This window comes from Rana temporaria, chromosome 8, assembly GCF_905171775.1.
Source record: "Rana temporaria chromosome 8, aRanTem1.1, whole genome shotgun sequence".
Lineage (NCBI taxonomy): Eukaryota > Metazoa > Chordata > Amphibia > Anura > Ranidae > Rana > Rana temporaria.
The window spans coordinates 31,249,952-31,277,631 of record NC_053496.1 but is presented as its reverse complement, the minus strand read 5'-3'; the positions used below and the strand labels follow the sequence as shown (position 1 = coordinate 31,277,631).

General features: G+C 48.0%; 1 protein-coding gene across 1 annotated transcript in view; it reads right to left on the bottom strand.

Annotated features, from left to right (window-relative positions):
* The window catches only part of PDZD8 (PDZ domain containing 8), a 68,376-nt gene that overhangs the window by 18,969 nt on the left and 21,727 nt on the right, over positions 1–27,680 (bottom strand). The window contains exon 3 of the mRNA XM_040361490.1: positions 11,530–11,632. Coding sequence (XP_040217424.1) covers positions 11,530–11,632 — 103 coding nt within the window. The remainder of the gene's footprint in view (positions 1–11,529; positions 11,633–27,680) is intronic.

The window sequence follows — 27,680 nt, the reverse complement described above, 5'->3', positions numbered from 1 at the left end:
GTCCTCAGATAGCAAAGTGGTGGGCAGAAGGGTCTCAGTCCTCAGATAGCAAAGTGGTGGACGGAGGGGTCTTGGTCCTCAGATGGTAAAGCAGAGGGTTTCAGTCCTCAGATGGTGAAGTGACATATGGAGGGTTCTAGTTTACAAACAATGAAGACGTGGGGTCCCAATCAGCAGTGGATGATGAAGTGGCAAGAGGTGGGCCTCAGTGGAAACTAAAGCAGAAACCTGAGGGGTCTCAATCCTCAATAGATTGAGAAGCAGAGGGCACTGGGTCTCAGTCAGTAATAACTAATAAAACAACGAGCAAAGAAGTTTTTGTTTGCTGTAGACAGTGAAGCAATGGGCAGAGGGGGTCTCAGTAGGCAGTACATGGCGAAGCAGTGGGCAGAGGGGTTTCACACTGAAGCAAACAATGATGCAGTGTAGAAGTGATATTTAGACGGAACAGAGGCCAGCCAGGAGTTAGACTTGGTCCTCATTAGATTGTGAAATCGAGGGTACAGCGGTCACTTTTCTCAGCAGATGGTGAAGGGGTGAGCAGAGGGGTCTCGGTCACCAATAGATAGTGGAGGGCGGAGGGGTCTCAGTCAGCAGATAATGCAGCAGCAGGCGGAGAGGTCTCTGTCAGTAATAGATGGTGAAGTGTTGGGCGGAGAGGTCTCGGTCAGCAGAAGATGCTAAATAGGCAGGCTGAGGAGACTTGGTCCTCAATATGTGGTGAAGTGGTTGGCAAATGGGTCTCAGTCAGCAGTAGTTGGTGAAACCACCAGCAGAAGGGTCTCAGTCAGCAGAAGATGGTGATGCGGTGGGCGAGAGGGTCTAGGTCAGCAGTAGATGGAGAAGAAGTGGGCGAGAGGGTCTCGGTCAGCAGTAGATGGTGATGCGGTGGGCAGAGGTGGTTTCAGTCAGCAGTAGATGGTGAAGTGGTGGGCAGAGGTGGTCTCAGTCAGCAGTAGATGGTGAAGTGGTGGGCAGAGGTGGTCTCGGTCAGCAGTAGATGGTGAAGTGGTGGGCAGAGGTGGTCTCGGTCAGCAGTAGATGGTGAAGTGGTGGGCAGAGGTGGTCTCGGTCAGCAGTAGATGGTGAAGTGGTGGGCAGAGGTGGTCTCAGTCAGCAGTAGATGGTGAAGTGGTGGGCAGAGGTGGTCTCGGTCAGCAGTAGATGGTGAAGTGGTGGGCAGAGGTGGTCTCAGTCAGCAGTAGATGGTGAAGTGGTGGGCAGAGGTGGTCTTGGTCAGTAGTATAATGGTGACGTGGTGGGCAGAGGTGGTCTCAGTCAGCAGTAGATGGTGAAGTGGTGGGCAGAGGTGGTTTCAGTCAGCAGTAGATGGTGAAGTGGTGGGCAGAGGTGGTCTCAGTCAGCAGTAGATGGTGAAGTGGTGGGCAGAGGTGGTCTCGGTCAGCAGTAGATGGTGAAGTGGTGGGCAGAGGTGGTCTCAGTCAGCAGTAGATGGTGAAGTGGTGGGCAGAGGTGGTCTTGGTCAGCAGTAGATGGTGAAGTGGTGGGCAGAGGTGGTCTCAGTCAGCAGTAGATGGTGAAGTGGTGGGCAGAGGTGGTCTCGGTCAGCAGTAGATGGTGAAGTGGTGGGCAGAGGTGGTCTCGGTCAGCAGTAGATGGTGAAGTGGTGGGCAGAGGTGGTTTCAGTCAGCAGTAGATGGTGAAGTGGTGGGCAGAGGTGGTCTCAGTCAGCAGTAGATGGTGAAGTGGTGGGCAGAGGTGGTCTCAGTCAGCAGTAGATGGTGAAGTGGTGGGCAGAGGTGGTCTCGGTCAGCAGTAGATGGTGAAGTGGTGGGCAGAGGTGGTCTCAGTCAGCAGTAGATGGTGAAGTGGTGGGCAGAGGTGGTCTTGGTCAGTAGTATAATGGTGACGTGGTGGGCAGAGGTGGTCTCAGTCAGCAGTAGATGGTGAAGTGGTGGGCAGAGGTGGTTTCAGTCAGCAGTAGATGGTGAAGTGGTGGGCAGAGGTGGTCTCAGTCAGCAGTAGATGGTGAAGTGGTGGGCAGAGGTGGTCTCGGTCAGCAGTAGATGGTGAAGTGGTGGGCAGAGGTGGTCTCAGTCAGCAGTAAATGGTGAAGTGGTGGGCAGAGGTGGTCTGGTCAGTAGTATGATGGTGAAGCAGTGGACTGAAGTGTCTCTCTCAGCAGTAGACGAAGCAGCAGGCTGAGAAGTCTCAGTGCTCAGAAAGTGGTGGATTGATTGGTTGATGGATCAGTCAGTAATCGTTGGTGAAACCACCAGCAGAAGGGTTTGGTCAGCAGTAGATAAAGCATCGGGCAGAGAGTTCTCAGTCAGCAGCTGGCGATGATGTAGCATAGAAATGGTATTTAGGGGGATCAGAGGCCACCCAGGGATTAGTCTCCCCCTCATACAGCGCTGTGCGGACATCTCATACACTGACATTTAGAGATAGCGGAGATGTTTGATCAGGATTTCTCTACTGAAATTAAACACTTAAATGTCAGGATCTTCAGTCTACACATCCCGGATCACAGAGGCGTCTAATACACTGCCGATTAACAGCATTCAGTAACACCCGCTGACTGCCATACAGAACAGACCATTTCTAGAATAACCCTCCAGGGCCATTCATCTGAGAAGGGTGGTGGGGAGGAAAAAATAAAGACAGTGTATGGGGGGGGGGGGGGGGGGGTATGCGAAAGAAATTGTGGACTTATAAATCCCCCACCTGGACTTAACTCCTATTCTCCTTTATATTATCCCTTCACTACATAGAATTCCTGCACCCTGCACTCACCTCCCATTACATTAATATTACCTTTTACCACCGACCATGTCTTCTCTAGAGTTATTCCTTCCACACCCTCCCTCCCCTCAGTACCCCCATGACCTAATGGCAGCCTTCTTACCCCCCCTTATATTATCCCTTAGCCCTGATAATGTCCCTAGACTTATCTCCTATTCCCTTAGAATTGCTTTCCTCTGCTAATGTCTCTAGACTTACCTTCTAGACCCGTATATTATCTTTTACCCCTGATCATCTCCCCGGGCACACCTTCTATTCACCCAATATTATCCCTTACCCCTGATAATGTCCCGGGCATACCTTCTATTCACCTAATATTACCCCTTACCCCTGATGTCCTTGGGCATACCTTCTATTCACCCAATATTACCCCTTACCCCCAATAATGTCCCAGGCACACCTATCCACCTAATATTATCCCTTACCCCCGATGTCCCGGGCACACCTTCTATCCACCTAATATTATCCCTTACCCCTGATCATCTCCCCGGGCACACCTTCTATCCACCTAATATTATCCCTTACCCCTGATCATCTCCCCAAGCACACCTTCTATCCACCTAATATTATCCCTTACCCCCGATAATGTCCCGGGCACACCTTCTATCCACCTAATATTATCCCTCACCCCTGATCATCTCCCCGGGCACACCTTCTATCCACCTAATATTATCCCTTACCCCCCAAAAAATGTCCCGGGCACACCTTCTATCCACCTAATATTATCCCTTACCCCCCAAAAAATGTCCCGGGCACACCTTCTATCCACCTAATTTTATCCCTTACCCCTGATGTCCCCAGGCACGCCTTCTATCCACCCAATATTATCCCTTACCCCCAATAATGTCCCTGGGCACGCCTATCTACCCAATATTACCCCTTACCTCTCATAATGTCCCCAGGCATGCCTTCTATCCACCTAATATTATCTTTTACCCCCGATTATGTCCCGGGCACACCTTCTATCCACCTAATATTATCTTTTACCCCCGATTATGTCCCGGGCACACCTTCTATCCACCTAATTTTACCCCTTACCCCTGAAAATGTCCCCAGGCCCGCCTTCTATCCACCCAGTATTACCCCTTACCCCTCATAATGTCCCCAGGCATGCCTTCTATCCAGAGTAAGTTCACCTTACTGATTTTATGTAAATGTGAACTTACACTTTAAGTAACAAAACCTTCTGCATGCAGACCGCCCCCCTTATAGTAACCTGAGCCCAATTCAACACTGGGCACGAGCGCAGAGTCTCTCTCGGCTCTTTCCCTCCTCATTGGCTCAGACAGCAGTGAAAGCCATTGGCTCCTGCTGCTGTCAATCACAGCCAATGAAAACGGAGAAGGGGCTGGGTCACGTCCCGCTGTCTGTGTCAATAGATGCAGAAAGCGAGGCTCAAGAGCGAACCGTCATGAGTGCCCCCATAGAAAGTGGCTTACTATTGGGACACTTGGCAGAGCCAGAGCCAGGGATGGACTGGACATCGGGACTATCGGGAGATTCCCGGTGGGCCGATGGCTGAGTGGGCCAGTCGGAGGTCTGCAGCGATCTACCTGTCAATCGCCGACAGCTGGCGCCTGATGGGTATATCGAGATTAACCAGCATGCAGAGTAGGCAGGAAGCATGTGTTCTCAAGTCACGCTGAGGCTGCTCCCCGCCCCCCGGCGGCCCCTCCTCTCTTCTCATCCATCCACATTTTCCTGTGACATCATCTGGGATAGACAAGAAGAGAAGAGAGAAGAGGAGGGGCCGCCGGGGGGCGGGGAGCAGCCTCAGCGTGACACACACTTTCTGCGCTACTCTGCATGCTTGCTGGTAAAAGATGTGCCCTGATGTGCTCTGTGCCCCGTACCCTGATGTGTCCCGATGTGGTGTGCCCTGATGTGCTGTGATAGGCCCTAATGTGCTGTGGCCTGTACCCTGATGTGATGTGCCCTGATGTGCCTCGGTGTGCTGGGCTTTGTACCCCAATGTGCTGAGCTCTGTACCGTGCCCTGATGTGCACTGTACCCTGATGTGTTGTGCCCTGGGCCGGTCTGGATGAAATCCAGGGCCACATTTTTGTCCCAATCCAGCCCTGGCCAGAGCTCTATTGCACAGAGCAGTTTGTAATTTTCAATATTTTTTTTTTAGGTTTAGAATCACTTTTGGGTCCAGATGTGTCAAACCCCAGCCAGAAAAGAAGCTGATCAAGCACAGTCTATGCTTGATCAGTTGCAACAGAAAGCAGAGGTGACATTAGGGGTCTAATAGACCCCTGATGTCTCCTTAAAACAAAATTGTCACCTGCATCTGCTTGTCAGCTCCCTTGTAAAAGCAATAATGTTTTTTTTTTTTTTTTTATTATATAAAAAGAAGAAGAAGTGTTTACCTTCTGCCCTAGACAAATCAAGCAATTAACCCTTGCCGTGTGGGCACAGACCCATTGCAAGAGATATTTTAGTTTGGCTTAAAGAGATTACATATTTGGTTTCTATTTACTTGGTAAACCTCATCTTTTATATTTTTTCAAAGAACTTGGGATTATACCGTGTGTGTGTGTGTGGACTAAAATTATGAGTGTATTTATTAGTGATGCATCAAAATTTCGACCGTCAAAAATGATCGTCTAAAAAATAGAGGGCTAGATTCAGGTTGGGGCGCGCATAGTTACGGCGGCGTAGCGTATCGTATGTACGCTACGCCGCCGTAAGTTAGAGGCAAGTGCTGTATTCACAAAGCACTTGCCTTCTAAGTTACGGCGGCGTAGCGTAAATGGGGCCGGCGTAAGCGCGCGTAATTCAAATGTGGATGAGGGGGCGTGATTTATGTTAATGTATGATGACCTGACGTGATTGACGTTTTTTACGAACGGCGCATGCGCCATCCGTGTACATATGCCAGTGTGCATTGCTCCCAAGTACGCCAAAACGACGTATTGGTTTTGACGCGAACGTAAATTACGTCCAGCCCTATTCGCGAACGACTTATGCAAACAATTCAAAATTCGAAGCGGGAACGACGTCCATACTTAACATTGGCTGCGCCTCCTAATAGCAGGAGTAACCTTACGCCGAAAAAGCCTAACGTAAACGACGTAACTAAATTGCGCCGGGGGCGTACGTACGTTTGTGAATCGGCGTATCTAGGTCATTTGCATATTCTACGCCGAAAACAACGGAAGCGCCCCTAGCGGCCAGCGTAAAATTGCACACAATTATACGCCGCCGTATTCAAGTTACGTCGGCGGAGGAAGCCTATTTTTTTGAACGTATCTGCCTTTGAGAATCGGCGTAAAGATACGACGGCGCAGATTTGAAATTACCTGCTTGCTGAATCTAGCCCAGGGTTTACAGTGTTGTGCGAAATAAAAAAAAGGTGCCTATAATGGCTGCCGATAATGCCCTGGATTTTTCTATGATTTTACCATGCTTACAATGGCCCGGATTCAGAAAGAATTGCGCTCTATTTGCGGAGGCGCAGGGCAACGATTTTGCCCTGCGCCCCCGCAAATATTTTGCGCTGCCCTCGATTCACAGAGCAGTAGCTCTGTAAATTGCGAGGGCGCGCCGGCAAAATTGCCCGGCGTAAGCGCGCGCAATGTAAATGATCCCGCCGGGGGCGGGAATCATTTAAATTAGGCGCGCTCCCGCGCAATGTAAATGATCCCGCCGGGGGCGGGAATCATTTAAATTAGGCGCGCTCCTGCGCCGAGCGCATGATCCGTCAGGAAACTTTCCCGACGTGCATTGCGGCAAATGACGTCGCAAGGACGTCATTTGCTTCAAAGTGAACGTGAATGGCGTCCAGCGCCATTCACGATTCACTTACGCAAACGACGTAAAATTCGAACGTCGCGACGCGGGAACGCCGGGTATAGTTTAGCATTGGCTGCCCCTGCTATTAGAAGGGGCAGCCTTACGCTAAACACGCCGTACGGAAACGATGTAACTTGCGAACGCAGGGGGCGCGCAACATTGTGAATCGGCGTAAGTATGCAATTTGCATACTATACGCTGACCACAATGGGAACGCCCCCTAGCGGTCATCGCAAGAATGCAGCCCAAAATCTGCGTGGCATAAGAGCCTTATGCCACGCAGATTTTAGGCTGCAGTCGGCGTAACGAGTTCTCTGAATCAGGAGAACTCGTTACGCCAGCGCAAGTCAGCAATTGCGCTGCGTAACTATGGTTACGCAGGCGCAATTGCTTACTGAATCTGGGCCAATGTGTTTTTCATAGGGCATGTGACTCGAAATGCATCAAAAACGCAACACTGTGCATTATTGATGCTTTCTTGCAACTTTTTAATGCATTTCGATGGAGAGGTGCGTTTTTGGTGCTTTTTTTTTTTTAACTGACCAAATATGCACCAAAAATGCAGCAAGCAGGATTTTTAACACCACTTCAAAAAAATGTCGATATAATGGCCGACAATAAATGAATGATAACTGAAAAGTCGAATATAAACAAAATTATGTATAACAATACATGTTTTTTTTTTTTTTTAAAAGTCCATTTTGGATTCGGCCAAGTGCATCCTGAATTTTCAGTTTTGCCACCGGAATTTTCATTTTGGCGCACCTTTAGTATTTATTACTGAACATGGAGACTTAATACACAGTAGTGCATAAATCACGTGACAAACATTTACAACCTCCAATTTATTCTACAGGGTCTCTGCTTTCAGAAAAACACAGTTTGGGGTTCTGAGCAATCTTCAGGCAATTTAAAATGCGTACACAAATAAATAAAAAAGCTCCAGCAGCAAAAGGGTTAATGGCTGCGCTATTCTGTGATGTCTGTTCGTTTCATTTGAATCACATTAAAAAAAAAAAGTGTTTGGTTCCTATCAAAAAAGAAAGTCATAAAGAACGGTCCCCATCATAAAAATAAAGGTATGAGCAGAGCTGTATATACCATGTACGGTACATATACAGTAAAACACTGGATACAGCGGAGTATGTTACCATCAGCTGCCAGTGGATGAACCGTGTGGCGAGGGCGCCCCCTGGTGTTCATGTTAGCTTGTTACATCTTGAAAGTTTGACCACTAAATTGAATTTTTAGGGCACAGTGCAGAAGCAGATTCCCTTGTGGGTGGAGGCTCTGGGCCAGGGTGTGGCAGAGGTGGAGTTACTGCAGAAAAACTGAGGTGGAGTTCAGCGATTTTTCAGATTCATGTGTAAAATCTGAATTATCCGACTGTTCCAAATTACAGTAGCAGAATTAAAGACAGAACACGATTGGCTGCTGTGGACACCACGTGCAGCTCCTCCTTTAGGCACTTTGAAAACGAACTCGGTGAAGTGTGCTCGTTGTACTCACTGTGGACCCCAAGGGGTTAATCCTCCACATTGTGTAAAAAGGCTGTCTTCTCTGATCCTCCTCTTCTTTCACTGTCCCCAATCCATCTCTGGATAGAACAGAGCCTTTGGCGTCACTCTGCACACTCTCAGTTTGGTGTGTATTGCTTGAGAGTTTGTTTTTTTCTTGGGAGGGTTTCTGGGAGAGAAGGGCAGAGTCCCTGCTTCTTACACTGCATCCGGAAAGTATTCACAGCGCTTCACTTTTTCCACATTTTGTTATGTTACAGCCTTATTCCAAAATGGATTAAATTCATTATTTTCATCAAAATTCTACAAACAATCCCCCATAATGACAATGTGAAAGAAGTTTGAAATCTTTGCAAAGTTATTAAAAATAAAAAATAAATCCCATGTACATACGGTAAGTATTTACAGCCTTTGCCGTGACACTCAAACTTGAGCTCAGGTGCGTTCTGTTTCCACTGATCATCCTTGAGATGTGTCTACGACTTGATTGGAGCCCCCCTGTGGTGAATTCAGTGGATTGGACATGATTTGGAAAGACACACACCTGTCTATATAAAAGTCCCACAGTTACCAGTGCATGTCAGAGCACAAACCAAACCATGAAGTCCAAGGAATTGTCTGTGGATCTCCGAAACAGGATTGTATGGAGGCACAGATCTGGGGAAGGGCACATCAGGGTACAGGACATGGCACATCAGGGAACAGCACATCAGGACAGGGCACATGGCATATCAGGGTACAGGGTATTGTTTGTAGAGTTTTGAGGAAAATAATGAACAGACATCAGGTCCCAAGGAACAGAGTGAAAGTAAAAGAGAGGTATACAGAGGGCGGGGTTTCTGGCTAATACAGGTAATACCAGACCAGGTGTACAGGTAATAGAGGTTATCTTATGGGGGGGGGGGGGGTCACCTTTAAAAACGTACATGGTCTGACACATTCACTTATCACTTTATATGGCTTTTGCTGTAGGATGTGACTAAGAAAATGTCAGGAAAGACCTACTAGAACAGCTGAACTTTATTTGGGTTTAATCAGAGGCACAATTATGGCAGGTATGTACTGACTCTTATTTAACATGAGTTTGAATGTGATTGCTTAATTCTGAACACGGCTACATCCCCAGTTATAAGAGGGTGTGCACACTTATGCAACCACATTATTTTAGTTTTTTATTTTACATCACAGAAACCTGACATTTTATCAGGAGAGTGTACACATTTTATATCCACTGTATGTGCCTCTGCCGAAGCAAGGTTTGCTTTATGTACTATATAGATTACACACCAATCAGTCCGTGACATTCCAATCCATACTGCACTGGTATGAACATGGCCGTCCAGGAAGAGGGAGCAGACAGTTGTTTTTTCATATAGTTAAAAAGCCATCAGTGTCTTTCTTTATTGCTTTAGTTCTCTCTGTGTTTAATCATAATAGTGAGAAGGCTTTTAATTAACAATTCATGCAAACAGTCTACCTTGCAGAATATTACATACTGTGAGGGGAAGGGGGCTCCCTAAGCACCTCTCTCTCCCTCTGTACTCCAAAATATCCCATCTCTCCATTTCTCAATCATCTACATTTCTCCCATGTCTCCTCCGATCCCCCCAACACCCCCCCAGCTTCCCCATGTACCTTCTGATGACCCCCCCAGTGCCCACTCATCTGATCCCCCAGCTTTCCCATGTCTCCTCCTATATCCCCCCCCCCCCAAAACCCACCCATGTCTCCTCCTATATCCCCCCAAACTCACCCATGTCTCCTCCTATATCCCCCCAAACTCACCCATGTCTCCTCCTATATCCCCCCCAAACTCACCCATGGCTCCTCCAAACCCCCCCCCCCCCCCCCCCCCCCCCCGGCTCCACCCCTCTCCTCCAAACCCCCCCCCCTCCGGCTCCCCTGCATCTCCTCCAAACCCCCCCGGCTCCCCCGCGTCTCCACCAATCACCCCCGGCTCCCCCGCGTCTCCACCAATCACCCCCCGGCTTTCCGGCATCTCCTCCAAACCCCCCCGGCCCCCCCTGTATCCTCCAGACCCCCCGGCTCCCCCGCGTCTCCACCAATCACCCCCCCCCCCCCGCTTCCCGGCCTCTCCAATACCCCCGGCTCCTCTGCATCTCTTCAATACGCCCCCCCCCCCCGCGTCTCCTCAATACCCCCCCCCTGGCTCATCGGTGGCTCCACCAATCCCCTTTAGCGTCTTACAACCCTTCCTCCAAACCCTCCAGCTTCCCCACGTCTCCTCCAATGCCCCCTCACCTTTAGACTGTAGGTCCAAAACAATGGCTGCCACCTTCTAGGAACTGAGTGCAATACCCTGTGCTATACTTGGTAGCTTTATTAAAAATTATTGGAGAGCCAAAAGTGAAAGATGGAGAAGCTTCCCCACTCACTAGACCAGGGGTCTCAAACTCAAATTACCTGAGGGCCACAAGACAAGTTTCCATATCCCATGGGGGGCCACATGCAAACTTTCAAACTTCAAAAACAGTACTGGTGTCAGCGAACGCATTATTAACCCTGACCACTACACTGCACACTGACCACTACACTACACACTGACCACTCACCATCAGGGTACAGCACATCAGGGCACAAGGCACAGCACACATGAGTGCACAGCGCACATCAGGGTACAAAGCCCAGCACATCAGTGTACAAAGTCCAGCACATCAGGGTACAGGGCACATCAGAGCACAGCACATAGGGGTACAGCACAACAGGCCACATCAGGGTGCACGGCACATCATGGCAGGGCATATCAGAACAGGGCACATGGCACAGTGCAGGACATGGCACATCAGGGCACAGCACATCAGGACAGGGCACATCAGGGTACAGGGCACATGAAACAGCACATCAGGGTACAAAGCCCAGCACATCAGGGTACATGGGGCACAATCGGAGCACATCAGGGCATATCAGGGCACATGAGAGCACATGAGGGAACATGGGAGCACATCAGGGCACATGAGAGCACATGAGGGCCCAATCATGGCACATGAGAGCACACCAGGGCACAGGTCAGCATTTACTTGTTGTTTTCTTCAAAGGCAGAGTAGCGCAGGAAGCGTCTGTCATAAGTTCACTTGTCTCTCATGTCACGCTGCTACTCCCCGGCAGCCCCCCCTCTCTTCTCGTCCATCTCAGATGATGTCACAAGCAAATGGGGATGGACGAGAAGAGAGGAGGGGCCGCCGGGGAGTAGCAGTGTGACATGAGAGACAAGTGAACTTATGACAGACGCTTCCTGCGCTACTCTTCATGCACCTCGATCTACACTTCCGCGGCACCCGCCCTGCCTGCGGGCCATTTAAAACCGGTCCGCAGGCCGCAAATGGCCCGCGGGCCGGTACTTTGAGACCCTTGCACTAGACACTGCAAAGAGATGGGCAAACTGCAATTTTTTTTCAATGACAAAAAAGGAGCATAAAAGGAATCTTACCATTTTGATGGAAGTTCTGGTCTTCTCCTTCCAGGGGGCGCTGCTGATGTCCAGTGTGCATTGAATGTACGTTTCCTGGTCATAGGAGCCGAACATCAACAGCCTAAAGAAAGAATAAACTGCATGATCAGCACTATGCAGAATGCACCGAGGACATTGTACCAACAGGTGGCAGCATCATACATTACACACCATTATTCCCCATGATTATGAGAACTCATCTATTATTCATCTACAACATTACACATTTATATGGCTCCAACATATTCCACAGTGTTGTACAAATACAAATTATGTGAGCAGTTTCTCTTTAAATCCCCTTTACGTCTACATGTCTAAATGCATGGAGTTGCTGCCATGTGATTGGTAACACAAATGGCTAATTGGCCAAACAATTGAAGAGGTGTACCTAATAAAGTGTCCGTGAGTGCAATGCCTCGTAGACACGAACCGAATGTCTGGAGACAAATCGGCCTGATCAATAAAAACCGGCCAGCATTCGGACCGTGTGTATGTCAGCCGGTCTGACGGAAGACGATGCTGAAAAACCAGCAGCTGACTGGCTCCCAATCAGCACTCTCAGCCAATGGCTGAGAGCGATGACCGGAGTGTTCTGGCGTCCCCCTGTCCAAATACAACAGCTCAGCGGGGGAGATATATGTACTAACATCTGGCTGTTAGTACAGCTGCTCCGACCAGAGCGTCAATTATTATTTTTTTACCCGCTGGGCAATACTTTTATTTCGCACTGTGGTGGTGGAATATGAATATTTTGTGGTATGACGACATCAGGGAGGTGGAGATTTATTTACACTGGTAATACCTGGTTATCTGTGCTGTACTTTGCTCTATTTAGAGATATTATTGCAGACACTGACAAACATGACACTTCACCACACTTCTGTACAGGAACCAGAGCGCCAATCTTCCCTGACGCACTTAGAGGGCAGGGCTGGGGGTCTAATATTTATTAAAACAGATTGTAAAAACTAAAAGATATTACAATAAAACTCTAGAACACCACAGACTTGGGGACAGGGAAACAATCAGAAAAATTACTGCAAAATCTGAGATAGCCAACACCCATCGCTACAACACCCATCGCTACAACACCCATCGCTACAACACCCATCGCTACAACACCCAGCGCTAGCTCACTTCCTTGTATGTATAGGGAAGTCACATGACCACTGAAATTGTGTGGTCCAAAGGAAAGTGGGATCTCCTTCTCAGAAACCTGGAACATTGGAAGCCGCTTCTGCTGGGGTCTTCACAATACATACATAATAAGGAACAATTTGGTGTGCTGGTGATATGGGACGGATGGCATTATAGACCCAGGCCAACTCACCAGAACCCCCCGAATACCCACCCACATCTACACTCCAACCCTTTCATCCCAAGTGCGGATGTGGGTGGGTATTCAGGGGGTTCTGGTGAGTTGGCCGGGGTCTAGAGAGGAACTGATCCTTTTTTGTGACTTGTATTTTTTATTTGCTTCGGCTTTATCTGTTTTCAGTCAATTATAATTTGGACAGTAGCTGGTGTGGTGTCTTTTTCTTCTTTCTTTTTGAACCATTCATCTGATCCCTACAGCACTCCCAGTGCTAAAACTAGGTCCCTGGTACTGTTTGCAGCTGGGGCTTCCAATATCCTTTGAGCGATGCAAACCACATCCAGTGTCCCCCTTTAATTTCCTGAGCTCACCAACAGATACACATTATGATGAGCCTCCTAATATTAAGTAGGTTCTCTTTTATTGCCAAAACAGTCCTGAGCCATCGGGGGGCATGGACGCCACCAGTCCTCTGAGCCATCGGGGGGCCTGGACGCCACCAGTCCTCTGAGCCATCGGGGGGCCTGGACGCCACCAGTCCTCTGAGCCATCGGGGGGGCCTGGACGCCACCAGTCCTCTGAGCCATCGGGGGGCCTGGACGCCACCAGTCCTCTGAGCCATCGGGGGGCCTGGACGCCACCAGTCCTCTGAGCCATCGGGGGGCCTGGACGCCACCAGTCCTCTGAGCCATCGGGGGGCCTGGACGCCACCAGTCCTCTGAGCCATCGGGGGGCCTGGACGCCACCAGTCCTCTGAGCCATCGGGGGGCCTGGACGCCACCAGTCCTCTGAGCCATCGGGGGGCCTGGACGCCACCAGTCCTCTGAGCCATCGGGGGGCCTGGACGCCACCAGTCCTCTGAGCCATCGGGGGGCCTGGACGCCACCAGTCCTCTGAGCCATCGGGGGGCCTGGACGCCACCAGTCCTCTGAGCCATCGGGGGGCCTGGACGCCACCAGTCCTCTGAGCCATCGAGGCATGGACGCCACCAGACCTCTGAGCCATCGAGGCATGGACACCACCAGACCTCTGAGCCATCGAGGCATGGACACCACTAGAAAAAGCATCACACTGGCTCCTTCCTATAGTGCATCCAGGTAAGCAATGCAGATGCTCCAGTCATTCATATGATATAAAAAAGAGAAAATGTGAGTCATCAGACCAGACCACCTTCCTACATTTCTCTGTGGTCCAGTTCTGTTACTTATATGACCATTGTAGGCACTTTTTGGCTGTGGACACAGGTCAGTATGGGCACCATGACTGGTCTGCAGCTACGCAGCCCCACATACTATAAACTGCGATACACTGTGTGTTCCGACGCCTTTCTATTGGAACCATTAATCTTTTTGCAGCAATACGAGTTACCGAAGCTCTTCTATTGGATCGGACTGCATGGAGCATGAAAACCGGGATCATCACACAAGAGTTGCAATTTTGCAGTTACTCTGACCCAGTCATCTACCCATTACAAAGTCGCTCAAATCCTTTTGTTTGCCCATTTTTTCTGCTTTCAACACGTCACCTTCAGGGAAAAACATGTTCACTTGCAACCTAATGTATCCCACCTACTTTCAGCTGCCATTGTCACTAAATATTCAATATTATTAATTTTACTTGTTAGTGGTCATAATTTTATGGCTGTAAATGTTGGCCAAGCGCTGGACCTCAAAGTGGGCGGAGATTCAGGCTGCATTCACACCTGAGCGTATCGTTTTCAGGCAAAAAGTCGCACATTTCTACCGTGATTTTGTACAGGTCAAAAGGTCACCAATGTAAAAAGCAGAAAAATGCCCAAATCTGCCCGAATTGAGCTACAAAAAAAGCTCCAGAACTTTGAGCTTCAGGCGTTTTGCTTCAGGTGACATGGAGTGGAGATGTGAACCATCTCTATAGAGAATAATTGATTTTTATTTTTTTTCCTTCTCCAGCGTTTTGGAGCGTCAGGCTTCAAGCTACAAAACGCTGAGCTGTGATTGGGGCCTTAGGAGTCAAAAACAAATCTTTTAGAGCAGGGACATGCAATTAGCGGACCTCCAGCTGAACTACAACTCCCATGAGGGATAGCAAGACTGACAGCCACAAGCATGACACCCAGAGGCATGATGGGACTTGTAGTTTTGCAACTGCTGGAGGTCCGATAATTGCATAGCCCTGTTTTAGAGGCAGCTCTCAATCAACCAGAGTATTGCATGGGGTGGATTAACTAAAGGCAAATAGACTGCATTCTGCAAGTGCAGCTGCACTTGTTTTCTGCAGAGCTTAGCAAATCTGGAAAAAGCACTGCCGTTTTCCATCATTCAATCATGTGCAAGCAAAAATTATATATTTTTCTTTTAAATTTTTCTTGCAACTGATTGGGTATTCTTTACAAACTTAAAAGCGGTTGTATACCCGCATATGCAATTTTTTTTTTTTTTTTTTTTTTTTTTTATTACACACCTGCAAGGCAAAAGACATAATGAGCTAGTATGCACCGCATCCGCTGTGATTGACAGCAGTGCCAGCCAATGGCTGCGCTGCTATCAATCCGTCCAGCCTAGCCAATCAACGGCCAGGCTGGGAACCGAAGAGGATCATGTGGACGCGCATGGGACTTTCGAGGGGTCAGGTAAGTAAAACGGGAGTTCGGGGGGGGGGGGGGGCTGGTACCCTCGGATGTTTTTTCACATAGGAAGCATTAAGGTGAAAAAACATTTACCTTTACAACCCCTTTAAGCTTTACCATATTTACTAAGCTGCAGTGAAAGTAAGTGCAATAGCAATTGCGAAAGTGCACAGTCTATTTGCCTTTAGTAAATCCACCCCATAGAGTCCTTGGAGTAGTCTGTAGAGCATGCAAAGTATTAACCAGTTGATGACCGTGTCATGCAGATATACTGCAGCACAATGGCACTGGGGGGCGAAATCCCATACGCATACGTCCTACCCATTTCCAGCCACCAGAGGGCACGCGCCCTGATGCACGATCGCTGCTGGCCACGCGCAATCCCGTGCACAAGCACCAGCGCGAGGATTTGTGAGTGTAAACACACGAATACCTGTGCTGTCAGAGGAAAGGAGCCCTATCATCTCTTCCTACGAAGTAGAAAAACGATAAGGGCTCTTTCACACGGAGCGCCCGTTCAGGTCCACCTGTGCCAGTATTTTTTGCGGACCTGAACGAGTGCTCCTCTAAGGAGCCGCGGATGTCAGCGGTGACATGCCCGCTGACATCGGATCCGCCAAAGTGTGACGGAGGAAAAACCTACTTTTCCATCCGTCTGGCAGATCGGATGAAGACGGACAGACGGTCCGTGTTCATCTGATCCCCCATAGGGGAGAGCGGAGAAAAGACAGGGCAGTCTCTGCACAGTATAAGACGACCCCCTAATTTTCCAGGAAAAATTTTGGTTTTGGGATATACTCGCCGTATAAGACTACCCCCTTCCTTCTAGTCTTTCTGGAAGCTGAGGGTTAGCCAGAACAACCGCTGACAGAAACAACCGCTGACAGAAACAGGCTTTTTTCAAGCCTCACTATGCCATTACATGCCTCACTGTGCCATTACATTACATGCCCCCACTGTGCCATTACATGCCCCCACAGTGCCATCACATTACATGCCCCCACTGTGCCATCACATTACTTGCCCACACAGTGCCATCACTTGCCCACACAGTGCCATCACTTGCCCACACAGTGCCATCACTTGCCCACACTTTCCCCCCCACTGTGCCATCACTCACGTTTTGCAGGCCGGTGACAGTCTCCGTCTGCTGCGAGCGTCCATGATTTCAAAGCCGCGCCGTCTTCTCAGCGTGTCCTGTGATTGGCGGAACACAAATTTTCCCAGTAGCGCCTCTGTTCTGTGTTCCGCCAATCACGGATGCCTTCTCATCTCGTCCGAGCATGAGAAGGCATCCGTGATAGGCGGAACACAGAACAGAGGCGCTGCTGGGAAGATTTGTGTTCCGCCTATCACAGGACACGTTGAGAAGACGGCGCGGCTTTGAAATCATGAACGATCGCAGCTGCACGGAGACCGTACCCAGCGTATAAGACGACCCCCGACTTTGGATGCATTTTTTGCATCCAAAAAGTCGTCTTATACGCCGGAAAATACGGTATATATAATCTCGATCTCTATTATAAAGCACATTGACTTTTTAATTAATGTGCGGGGGAAAATGTCATTGTTTACTTGACCTAATCCAGCTATGTGGTGCTTCTCATATAAACCGTCTCTGAGCGGAGCCATGTGGACAATCTACCATGACACTTCTCTACATGAAGGCCTTTATTCCATCAGGGACATTTCCATGGATTTGCACCAAAACTTCATCTGTATCTAGCGGATTAAACACTTTTCTGAACGTTTTCTAGAAGAAATAAAAACCTTCTAGTCCTCGCCGTCATACTTCTTACTGCTTCATGTTCATGCGGCTTATCTTGTAATGAAACTAAATCCAATCAGCTCATACAGCAAATGTCCTGTGCACCAAATGATAGCCTAATAGAATAAATTAGGTTTATCAATCCAATATTTTCTGCACAACGGACTTCTAAATCCAATCATTCATTCCATATACACTAGATTGTCAAAAGTATTGGGACGCCTGCCTTTACACACAATATTTACTGGAGTCTTAGTGCGTAAGGTTCAATATTGAGTTGGCCCTCTCTCTTTTTGCAGCTATAACAGCTTCAACTCTTCTGGGAAGACTGTCCACAAGGTTTAGGAGAGTGTCTATGGGAATGTTTGACCATTCTTCCAGAAGAGCATTTGTGAGGTCAGGCACTGATGTTGGACAAGAAGGCCTGGCTCGCAGTGTCCATTCTAATTCATCCCAAAGATGTTCTATCGGGTTGAGGTCAGGACTCTGCGCAGGCCAGTCAAGTTTCTCCACCCCAAACTTGATTTGCCATGTTTTTATGGACCTTGCTTTGTACACTGGTGGGCAGTCATGTTGGAACAGGAAGGGTCCATCCCCAAACTGTTTCCACAAAGTTGGGAGCATGAAAATGTCTTGGTATGCTGATGCCTAAGATTTCTCTTCACCGGAACCAAGGGGCCGAGCCCAACACCTGAAAAACGACCCCACCCCATAATCCCCCCTCCACCAATTGATTTGGATCAGTGCACAAAGCAAGGTCCATAAAGACACGGATGAGTGAGTTTGGGGTGGAGGAACTTGATTGACCTGCACAGAGTCCTGACCTCAACCTGATAGAACACCTTTGGGATGAATTAGAGCGGAGACTGAGAGCCAGGCCTTCTCGTCCAACATCAGTGCCTGACCTCACAAATGCGCTTCTGGAAGAATGGTCAAACATTCCCATAGACACACTCCTAAACCTTGTGGACGGCCTTTCCAGAAGAGTTGAAGCTGTTATAGCTGGAGAGGTTCAATTATGAACCCTATGGACTAGGATGCCTTTAACGTTCATGTGTGTGTAAAGGTAGGTGTCCCGATACTTATGACAATATAGTGCATCTCTGAGGTCAGCCATGTGGACAATCTAGGATGTCACTTTTCTACATGATGGCATCCTCAGTAAGTGGCCTTCATTCTGGCACCGCTCCAGAGGGACAGGGCCTTCCAACACCCATTAGCAGCTCCACCCCGCCCCCCCCCGCCCCATTGGTAGACTTTCTCTTCAGGGCTTTCTGCAGCTCTACAGTAAGAATGTCCCCATACAATTTTCATTACCTAAATTCTTAGTAAATGAGGACACGTTCTTAACCACTTAAGACCCGGACCAAAATGCAGGTAAAAGACCAGGCCCCTTTTTGTGATTCGGCACTGCGTCGCTTTAACTGACAATTGCGTGGTCGTGTCACGTGGCTCCCAAACAAAATTGGCGTCCTTTTTTCCCCACAAATAGAGCTTTCTTTTGGTGGTATTTGATCACCTCTGCGGTTTTTATTTTTTGTGCTATAAACAAAAATAGAGCGACAATTTGGAAAAAAATGCAATATTTTTTACTTTTTGCTATAATAAATATCCCCCAAAAATATATATATATATATATATATATATAGAATTCCTCAGTTTAGGCCGATACGTATTCTTCTACCCATTTTTGGTAAAAAAAAAAAAAAAAAAATTGCAATCAGCATTTATCGGTTGGTTTGCGCAAAATTGATAGCATTTCCAAAATAGGGGATAGTTTTATTGCATTTTTATTAATTTTTTTTTTTTACTACTACTGGCGGCGATCATCGATTTTTTTCGTGACTGCGACATTATGGCGGACACATTGGACAATTTTGACACATTTTTGGGACCATTGTCATTTTCACAGCAAAAAATGCATTTAAATTGCATTGTTTATTAAAAAAAACAGTTGCAGTTTGGGAGTTAACCACAGGGGGCACTGATGGGGTTATGTGTGACCCGACGTGTGTTTAGAACTGTAGGGGGGTGTGGCTGTAGGAGTGACGTCATTGATTGTGTCTCCCTATAAAAGGGATGACATGATCGATGACGCCGCCACAGTGAAGAACGGGGAAGCCGTGTTTACACACGGCTCTCCCCATTCTTCAGCTCCAGGGATCGATCGGGTCCGCGAGTCCCGCGGTCCCGGAGCTTCGGATCGGGTCGCGGGAGCGCGCCCACGACTGGGTACTAGTACAGGACGTACCTGTACGTGGATGTGCCCAGCCGTGCCATTCTGCCGACGTATATGTGCAGGAGGCGGTCCTTAAGTGGTTAAAGCGGAGGTTCCGCCGATTTTCTTTTTTTAAAAGTCAACAGCTACAAATACGGCAGCTGCTGACTTTTAAAAAATGCACACTTACCTGTCCGGCGCGCCTGGGATGTCAGCAGCCGAGGCTGAGCCGCCATCCTCGGTGAGGGAATCAGGAAGTGAAGCCTGACGGCTTCACTGTCCGATTCCCTACAGCGCATGCGCGAGGATCGCGGCGTGCCCTTACTGGTCCCTGCTCTCTCCTTGGAACAGTGTTTCCCAAAAGACAGCGGGGGGAGTGACGTCACAGGCTGGATTGCCCGCGGGGACCAGACCCAGAAGTAGTGCAAATACCTGTCTCAGACAGGTACCTGCACCCCCCTCCCCCCTGAAAGGTGCCAAATGTGTCACCGGAGGGGGGTAGGGATCCAAAAAGTGGAGGTTCACTTTTTGTGTGAACCTCAGCTTTAAGTCCGATCTAGGACGAAACTCGTCAACATCATCTGATGCGTCACGCCCCTCTCAGCCACGTGGGATGGACGCATGAGAGATAACAGCCACCTGCCATGTTGTGTCTCCCCCACTCTTGGATTGGAACACAGAACTGGGGTACATGTATCCTATTGATGGTGCTAAACTTGTATGGATACTGGGATTCAAGGCGAAAGATTGCATTACACACACACACGAGACAATTGCGCCATTCAAGTATAACCTCAAATCACAACAGATTCTGGACTGTGAGTACATCTAACATACTGTGCGAGAGAAATATGCAGAGACCTGATTTACAGGTTCATGCCAGGCGCGGTCTTCATTGTTCAACCATATTGCTATGCTGGAGTATTTGCTTTTCACCGCCCACCTAAAACATTTGCTGCTTTCCATTTATCTATGTATACTTCATCAACTTCTGCTGCAGAGTTCTTATTGGGAATCAAATGGCCACTTCAACAATTATATGTGCAAGCACATGGCAAAGGTTGATGTCATTTGGTTACTGGACCCTATGTGGGCCATTTGTCATTGAAGCCAGATCAGATATGCAGGTAGTCCAATCACGAGTGGTTAGGGTCCTGTGTGTATGTGAGAACAATGTTGTTCCATTTTTAGTGGCATGAGGGTACATTTGTTTAAAGGGATACTAAAGGGTCGTTTTTTTTTTTTTTTAAACAAACACGTCATACTTGCCTCCACTGTGCTGTTCGTTTTGCACAGAGTGGCCCCGATTCTCCTCTTCTGGGGTCCCGCAGCAGCTCTTGTTGCTCCTCCCCGCAAGAGCCAACACCCTCTAGGAAGCTCTCTCCCGAGGGGCTTACCTTGCGGGCGCGCTCCTGTGCGATACACGCGGCAGCCAAAGTCCGCCAAGTGTATGATTCTGCCCCCGTCATTGCATTTGATTGACAGCAGCGGGAGCCAATGGCTGGGCTGCTATTAATCAACCAATGAAGAGCCAACAAGAGCTGGGACAAAGCAATGCGGGATCACGTCCACGGAGGTTCGGGGCTCAGGTAAGTAAAACGGGGCTGGGGGGGGGGGGGCAATGACTGCAAGGTGTTTTTTCACATTAATACATAAGATGCACGAAGGTGAAAAAAACAGAAAGTTTACAACCCCTATATTAGGCGATATTACCGCGGTGTCCCATTGTTTTCCATCAACGCACCAAAGATGCAGTATATCCGGGCATTCTGCCAAGTTTTTAACGGGAAACATTGTAACAGAAGAGGAATAGAAATGCGATTGTGTGGATTGCGGCTGCTGTCAGAGGATAGGGGGTGCTGGGTATGTTGGCCAAAAGGTAAAATGATGGCGGTCCAGGATTTGGGGAAATATCTCCAGACAATAGAAGTTTAAACAGAGTTTGTAGTTTCTGGGACACTTCACAGGTAAGTGTCCATTCATTAAGCCTTGGCGCACACATATGCGATGTGGAAACCAGCACAATTCCGGTGTGGGTTCCCGCATCGCATGTCACTCACTGGCAGTTTGCACCGACATCTCAGAACCGCTGCAAGTGTCAATATAAAGTTAACTATGCCAAATGGTGCAGGAATCGGCTATCGTTTGTATGGTTGCATTTTCCCTTTAAGTGCCGGTGACTTGTCGGTATGGTTCCTCTATCGAGATGGTTCCTGTAAGGACTGCACAGGCGCAATCCTTGCCGACGGACATCTCTGGCCGGCATCCAGGCTCATTCCTTAACATCCCCGTGGATTGGAGGATGTTAAAAAAAGAGCCAGGAGGCCAAGTGAGCATAGCGAGCCGTCCGAGCGAAGCGAGCGCGTGAGGCCGACTGGCCACTTACCTCAAATTCCACGTCGCCCTGGAGGTTCAGTGATTTCTGTCGGCAAGGATTGCGCCTGCGCAGTCCTTACAGGAACCATCTCAATAGCCGGAACCATATCGTAAGATCACCGGTTCACACTACAGCAACTTGTGATCCGACTTGTGATGCCTCGTACACACGACCGGTTTTCCCGGCAGGAAAACTGTAAGGAGAGCATTTGGCCGGGAATCCTGGCCGTGTTTAAGCTCCCTAGCAGTTTTCCCATCAGGAAAACAGCCGAGAATCCCGATGGGAAAATAGAGAACCCTGCTCTCCATTTTCTCTTCAGGATTCCTGGCAGAGTGTTTCCTGCCGAAAAAAAACGGTCGCTTGTAGGCTTACCTCTCCCAGGTAAACACGCGCATGCTCGATAAGAGTTTGACGCATGCACGGTAGCATACAAATTTAGTATAGGGGGTAGCAAGATGGCGGCGACAGCATCTAATGTGACGAGCGCCGGCTCGTCGTAGTCTATGGCGTCACAGCGTTCTTGCCATTCAAAAGAACGGCGGTTCTTTTGAATGGCCATTTGTATGCACGGCTTTGCAAGAAAAGCTTGCCAAGAATCCCGTCAGGAAAACCGACGTTTTATTCCCAACGGGATTCCCAGCCGTGTGTACAGGGCCTCAGACCTCAAGTTGCCCCAAGTCGCTGGACATAAGAAATCCCATTGAAGTGAATGAGAGCTAAGTTTCTGCGACTTCAGAAAAGGTTCCTGTACTACTTCAAGGCGACTTGTTCCCATAGTGCTGGTTCACACAGGGGCAACCCGACTTACAGCGCGACTTTGGGGCAACTTACAACGCGACTTAAAGTTGCCTCCAGGACAGGCGACTTTGGCTGTGGCCAATCACAGAATAATCAGCGCTGTGGGAGGGAGGGGTTTGCCTGAGTAAACAATTTTCTTTTCCTGTAAAGTTGCTTCAGTAGATCCGACTTTGGAGGCGACTTCCATTAAAATCTATGGGTACAAGTTGCTTAGAAGTCGCCTTGAAGTAGTACAGGAACCTTTTCTGAAGTCGGAGCGACTTTAGAAGTGTGCATCAAGACGGCTCTCATTGACTAACATGGGATTACTGACAAGTCGGATCCCAAGTCGCTGTAGTGTGAACCGCGGCACATAGATTTCAATGGAAGTTGCCTCCAAGTCAGATCTTCATCTTAACTGAAGCAACGTGACAGGAAAAGAAAATAGTTTACTCAGGCAAACCCCTCCCTCTCACAGAGCCGATTATTCTGTGATTGGCCACAGCCAAAGTCGCCTGTCCAGGAGGCAACATTAAAGTGGAGTTCCACCCATAAATATAACATTACATCAGTAGTTTTAAAAAAAGGTCATTAGTCCTTTAGATGCCTTCAAAGTGTTGTTGCTAGGCAGAATAGTTAATCTTCCCACTTCCTGCACCTAGGTGCTTAAGCTTCACCGCACAGACTCCTGGGAATGTAGTGGGTGTAACTTTCCAGGAGTCTGTGCACTCCCCAGTCTCAAAGAATCATGTGACTTGGACAGTACAGGTGCTGAAACCTGATCTGAAAACTATTACATTGCTTGTGCAGCACTGAGCATGTGCGAGTTCTGCAAGGCTGAAATCCAGGAAGTCATACAGTCTGGCTTCATGATGCCCACACTTAAGATGGCCCCAGTCAATTTCTATTTTATAAAGTGTCTAAATGCTGTAACAACCTAACAAAACAGACCTTAGTTTACAGACTAACTTTACTAGAATACATTAAGCTTGTGTATTACAGGGGTATTTATATTTAAAAAGTGAAATTGTGGCCGGAACTCTGCTTTAAGTAAGTTGCTCCAAGTCGTGCTGAAGTCACCTCCAAATCACCTTGCCCCTCTGTGAAGCGGCACTAAGAGTGCTCCTAATCTCAGCTTGTTACCTGTATAGAAAAGACACCTAGGAGCCGGAAATCTTGCTGATTGATAGGGGATCAAATACTTATTTCACTCATTAAAATGCAAATCAATTTATAACTTTTTTGAAACGCGTTTTTCTGGATATTTTTGTTGTTATTCTGTCTCGCACTGTTAAAATAAACCGGCCATTAAAATTATAGACCGATCATTGGTCAGTGGGCAAACATGCAAAATCAGCAGGGGGCCAAATACTTTTTTCCCCTTGCAGTATGTAGTTGGCACGGGGGGCATTTCTCTATTTATCAATGTTAGAATACGTTTTCAATCTGCAGCCGCTGTGATTTTGTAGAACTTAACATTGAAATGTCACGTCCCGGTATAACTGCAACCCAATCCACAGAGACAGAACACCCTCCAAAGAAAATCTCTCCTTGTTTGGGCGATTGGTTTAATGGTTTCTCCAGAAATGTACACAGAGCTTGAAGTCAGGCTACAGGCATCCTCTGCAACGCCTAAAGGATTCCCGGGGCTGATTGGTTTCTATTTACGTGATCAGGTGGCAATAACAAAGGCAGATCCTCCAACTCAGCAGTCAGTAAAGAAAAGCAAACAGCCTTTCAGAACAGGAAGTGGTACGGAGAGGCAATTATGTCGTTAAAGCTGAACATGGCGAAGGTTATTAAAGTGCTTGTAAAGATAGAAAGTTATTTTTTTTACCTTAATGCATCAAGGTAGAGCTTAAGAAATTTGCTTGGAATCTAGGAGCCGGACAAAAAGTTAGGAGCCAGTTTTTTTTTTTTTTTAACCAACAAATCTTACGGGTGGTTCCCGAAAGGTTGAATTTATCCTTTAACCCTTTCACAGCCAGAGACGTTTTTTGCATTTTTTGCAGACGTTTAACCACTTCCATACCGGGCACTTACGCACCTTCCTGCCTAAGCCAATTTTCAGCGCTGTCGCACTTTGAATGACAATTGCGCGGTCATGCTACACTGTACCCAAACAAGTTTATCATAATTTTTTTCCCACAAATAGAGCTTTCTTTTGGTGGTATTTGATTACCTCTGCGATTTTTATTTTTTGCGCAACAACTAAAAAAAAAGACCCTAAAATTTTGAAAAAAAATAACGTTTCTGTTATTTATTTTTTTGTAAAGAAGTACGGTTTTCTTCTTCAATTACGGGCACTGGTATGCGGCACGGATGGGCACCGATGAGGCAGCACTGATGGGCACCGATGAGGCGGCACTGGTATGCAGCACTGATGGGCACTCATAGGCGGCACTGATGGGTACTTATGGGTGGCACAGATGGGCACTGGCCATGGATGGCTACTCAGAGGTGGCACTGATGGCATTGCTGGGCATCACTTTTGTATCCCATATTGTGCCAGTCAGTGCCCATGTTGCCATTTGTGGGCACTGATTGGCATCTAGTGTTCTCTTTTTTTCCTTGTTTTTATATTGTTGCCCCCTTCCCTGGTGGTCCAATGTGGGCATCCAAGGGGGGGCTGCGCTTATAAACAATCAGCGCAAACCCCCCCTGTCAGGAGAGCTGCCGATCGGCTCTACTCGCGTCTATCAGACGCGAGTGAGGAAGAGCCGATCAACGGCTCTTCCTGTTTACATCGTGATCAGCCGTGATTGGACATGGCTGATCACTTGGTAAAGAGCCCCCCCCGGAGGTTCTTTACTGAGAACTGAGATGCAGGGTGTCAGACTGACACCCCGCATCACCGATCGCTGTGCTGCGTGCCCCCACGGGCGCGTGCCGGCATGTTATCCTGCTGGACGTCAATAGACGTCCAGTCAGGATTACACAACCACTTCCCGGACTTCAATTGACTATTGGTTAACCACTTCCCGCCCGGCCTATAGCAGATTGATGGCCGGGAGGTGGTTCGGTTATCCTGACTGGGCGTCATATGACGTCCAGCAGTATAACATGCAGCGTGGCGATCGTGAGTGCGGCGTGTCAGTCTGACAGACCGCATCTCCGATCGTGGTAAGACGTCTCCGACAAAGGCTTCCTACCATGTGATCAGCTGTGACCAATCACAGCTGATCATCACGTGAACCACGAAGTGACGGTAAACGGTTCTCCTTGGTTTGTGCTGATAGAGAAAGCCAAATCGGTGGTTCTCCCTGTCAGAGTGCAGACTTCTGGGAAAATCAGTGAGCCAATCACACAAGCAGAAAATTATATTTCTGGGGGGGCGCTCACTATACATTTTGTATACAGAACACTTCCAGGTTGCCATATTGCATTTTACAGAAAATTATAGCGGCTGCAAAAATAAAAAAATAAAAAAATCGTAATTTTTTTTTTTTAATAACATTTAATTACAATACGACTTGATTTGCACATGTATACACCAAATTATTATTTTTTTTTTTATTTGCCATTTTTTTTCTCCAGAAAAGTGGAATTACCCTTTAAGTCATGGGGGAGGAAATATGCGACACTGAGCCCTTATTATGCAGGTTTCTGGCAGCGAGTCCACATTGGCCGCAGCACTGGATTATTATTTGTTGAAGGTTAGCAATGTCATTTCTAAAGCCGATTTTAATTTTGTGCTCGGAGCTCAGCTTTAAAATAGGGAATTGCTAAAAAAAACGGTCGCTTGTAGGCTTACCTCTCCCAGGTAAACACGCGCATGCTCGATAAGAGTTTGACGCATGCACGGTAGCATACAAATTTAGTATAGGGGGTAGCAAGATGGCGGCGACAGCATCTAATGTGACGAGCGCCGGCTCGTCGTAGTCTATGGCGTCACAGCGTTCTTGCCATTCAAAAGAACGGCGGTTCTTTTGAATGGCCATTTGTATGCACGGCTTTGCAAGAAAAGCTTGCCAAGAATCCCGTCAGGAAAACCAACGTTTTATTCCCAACGGGATTCCCAGCCGTGTGTACAGGGCCTCAGACCTCAAGTTGCCCCAAGTCGCTGGACATAAGAAATCCCATTGAAGTGAATGAGAGCTAAGTTTCTGCGACTTCAGAAAAGGTTCCTGTACTACTTCAAGGCGACTTGTTCCCATAGTGCTGGTTCACACAGGGGCAACCCGACTTACAGCGCGACTTTGCAAGGCGACTTCAGCGCGACTTGGGGCAACTTACAACGCGACTTAAAGTTGCCTCCAGGACAGGCGACTTTGGCTGTGGCCAATCACAGAATAATCAGCGCTGTGGGAGGGAGGGGTTTGCCTGAGTAAACAATTTTCTTTTCCTGTAAAGTTGCTTCAGTAGATCCGACTTTGGAGGCGACTTCCATTAAAATCTATGGGTACAAGTTGCTTAGAAGTCGCCTTGAAGTAGTACAGGAACCTTTTCTGAAGTCGGAGCAACTTTAGAAGTGTGCATCAAGACGGCTCTCATTGACTAACATGGGATTACTGACAAGTCGGATCCCAAGTCGCTGTAGTGTGAACCGCGGCACATAGATTTCAATGGAAGTTGCCTCCAAGTCAGATCTTCATCTTAACTGAAGCAACGTGACAGGAAAAGAAAATAGTTTACTCAGGCAAACCCCTCCCTCTCACAGAGCCGATTATTCTGTGATTGGCCACAGCCAAAGTCGCCTGTCCAGGAGGCAACATTAAAGTGGAGTTCCACCCATAAATATAACATTACATCAGTAGTTTTAAAAAAAGGTCATTAGTCCTTTAGATGCCTTCAAAGTGTTGTTGCTAGGCAGAATAGTTAATCTTCCCTCTTCCTGCACCTAGGTGCTTAAGCTTCACCGCACAGACTCCTGGGAATGTAGTGGGTGTAACTTTCCAGGAGTCTGTGCACTCCCCAGTCTCAAAGAATCATGTGACTTGGACAGCACAGGTGCTGAAACCTGATCTGAAACCTATTACACTGCTTGTGCAGCACTGAGCATGTGCGAGTTCTGCAAGGCTGAAATCCAGGAAGTCATACAGTCTGGCTTCATGATGCCCACACTTA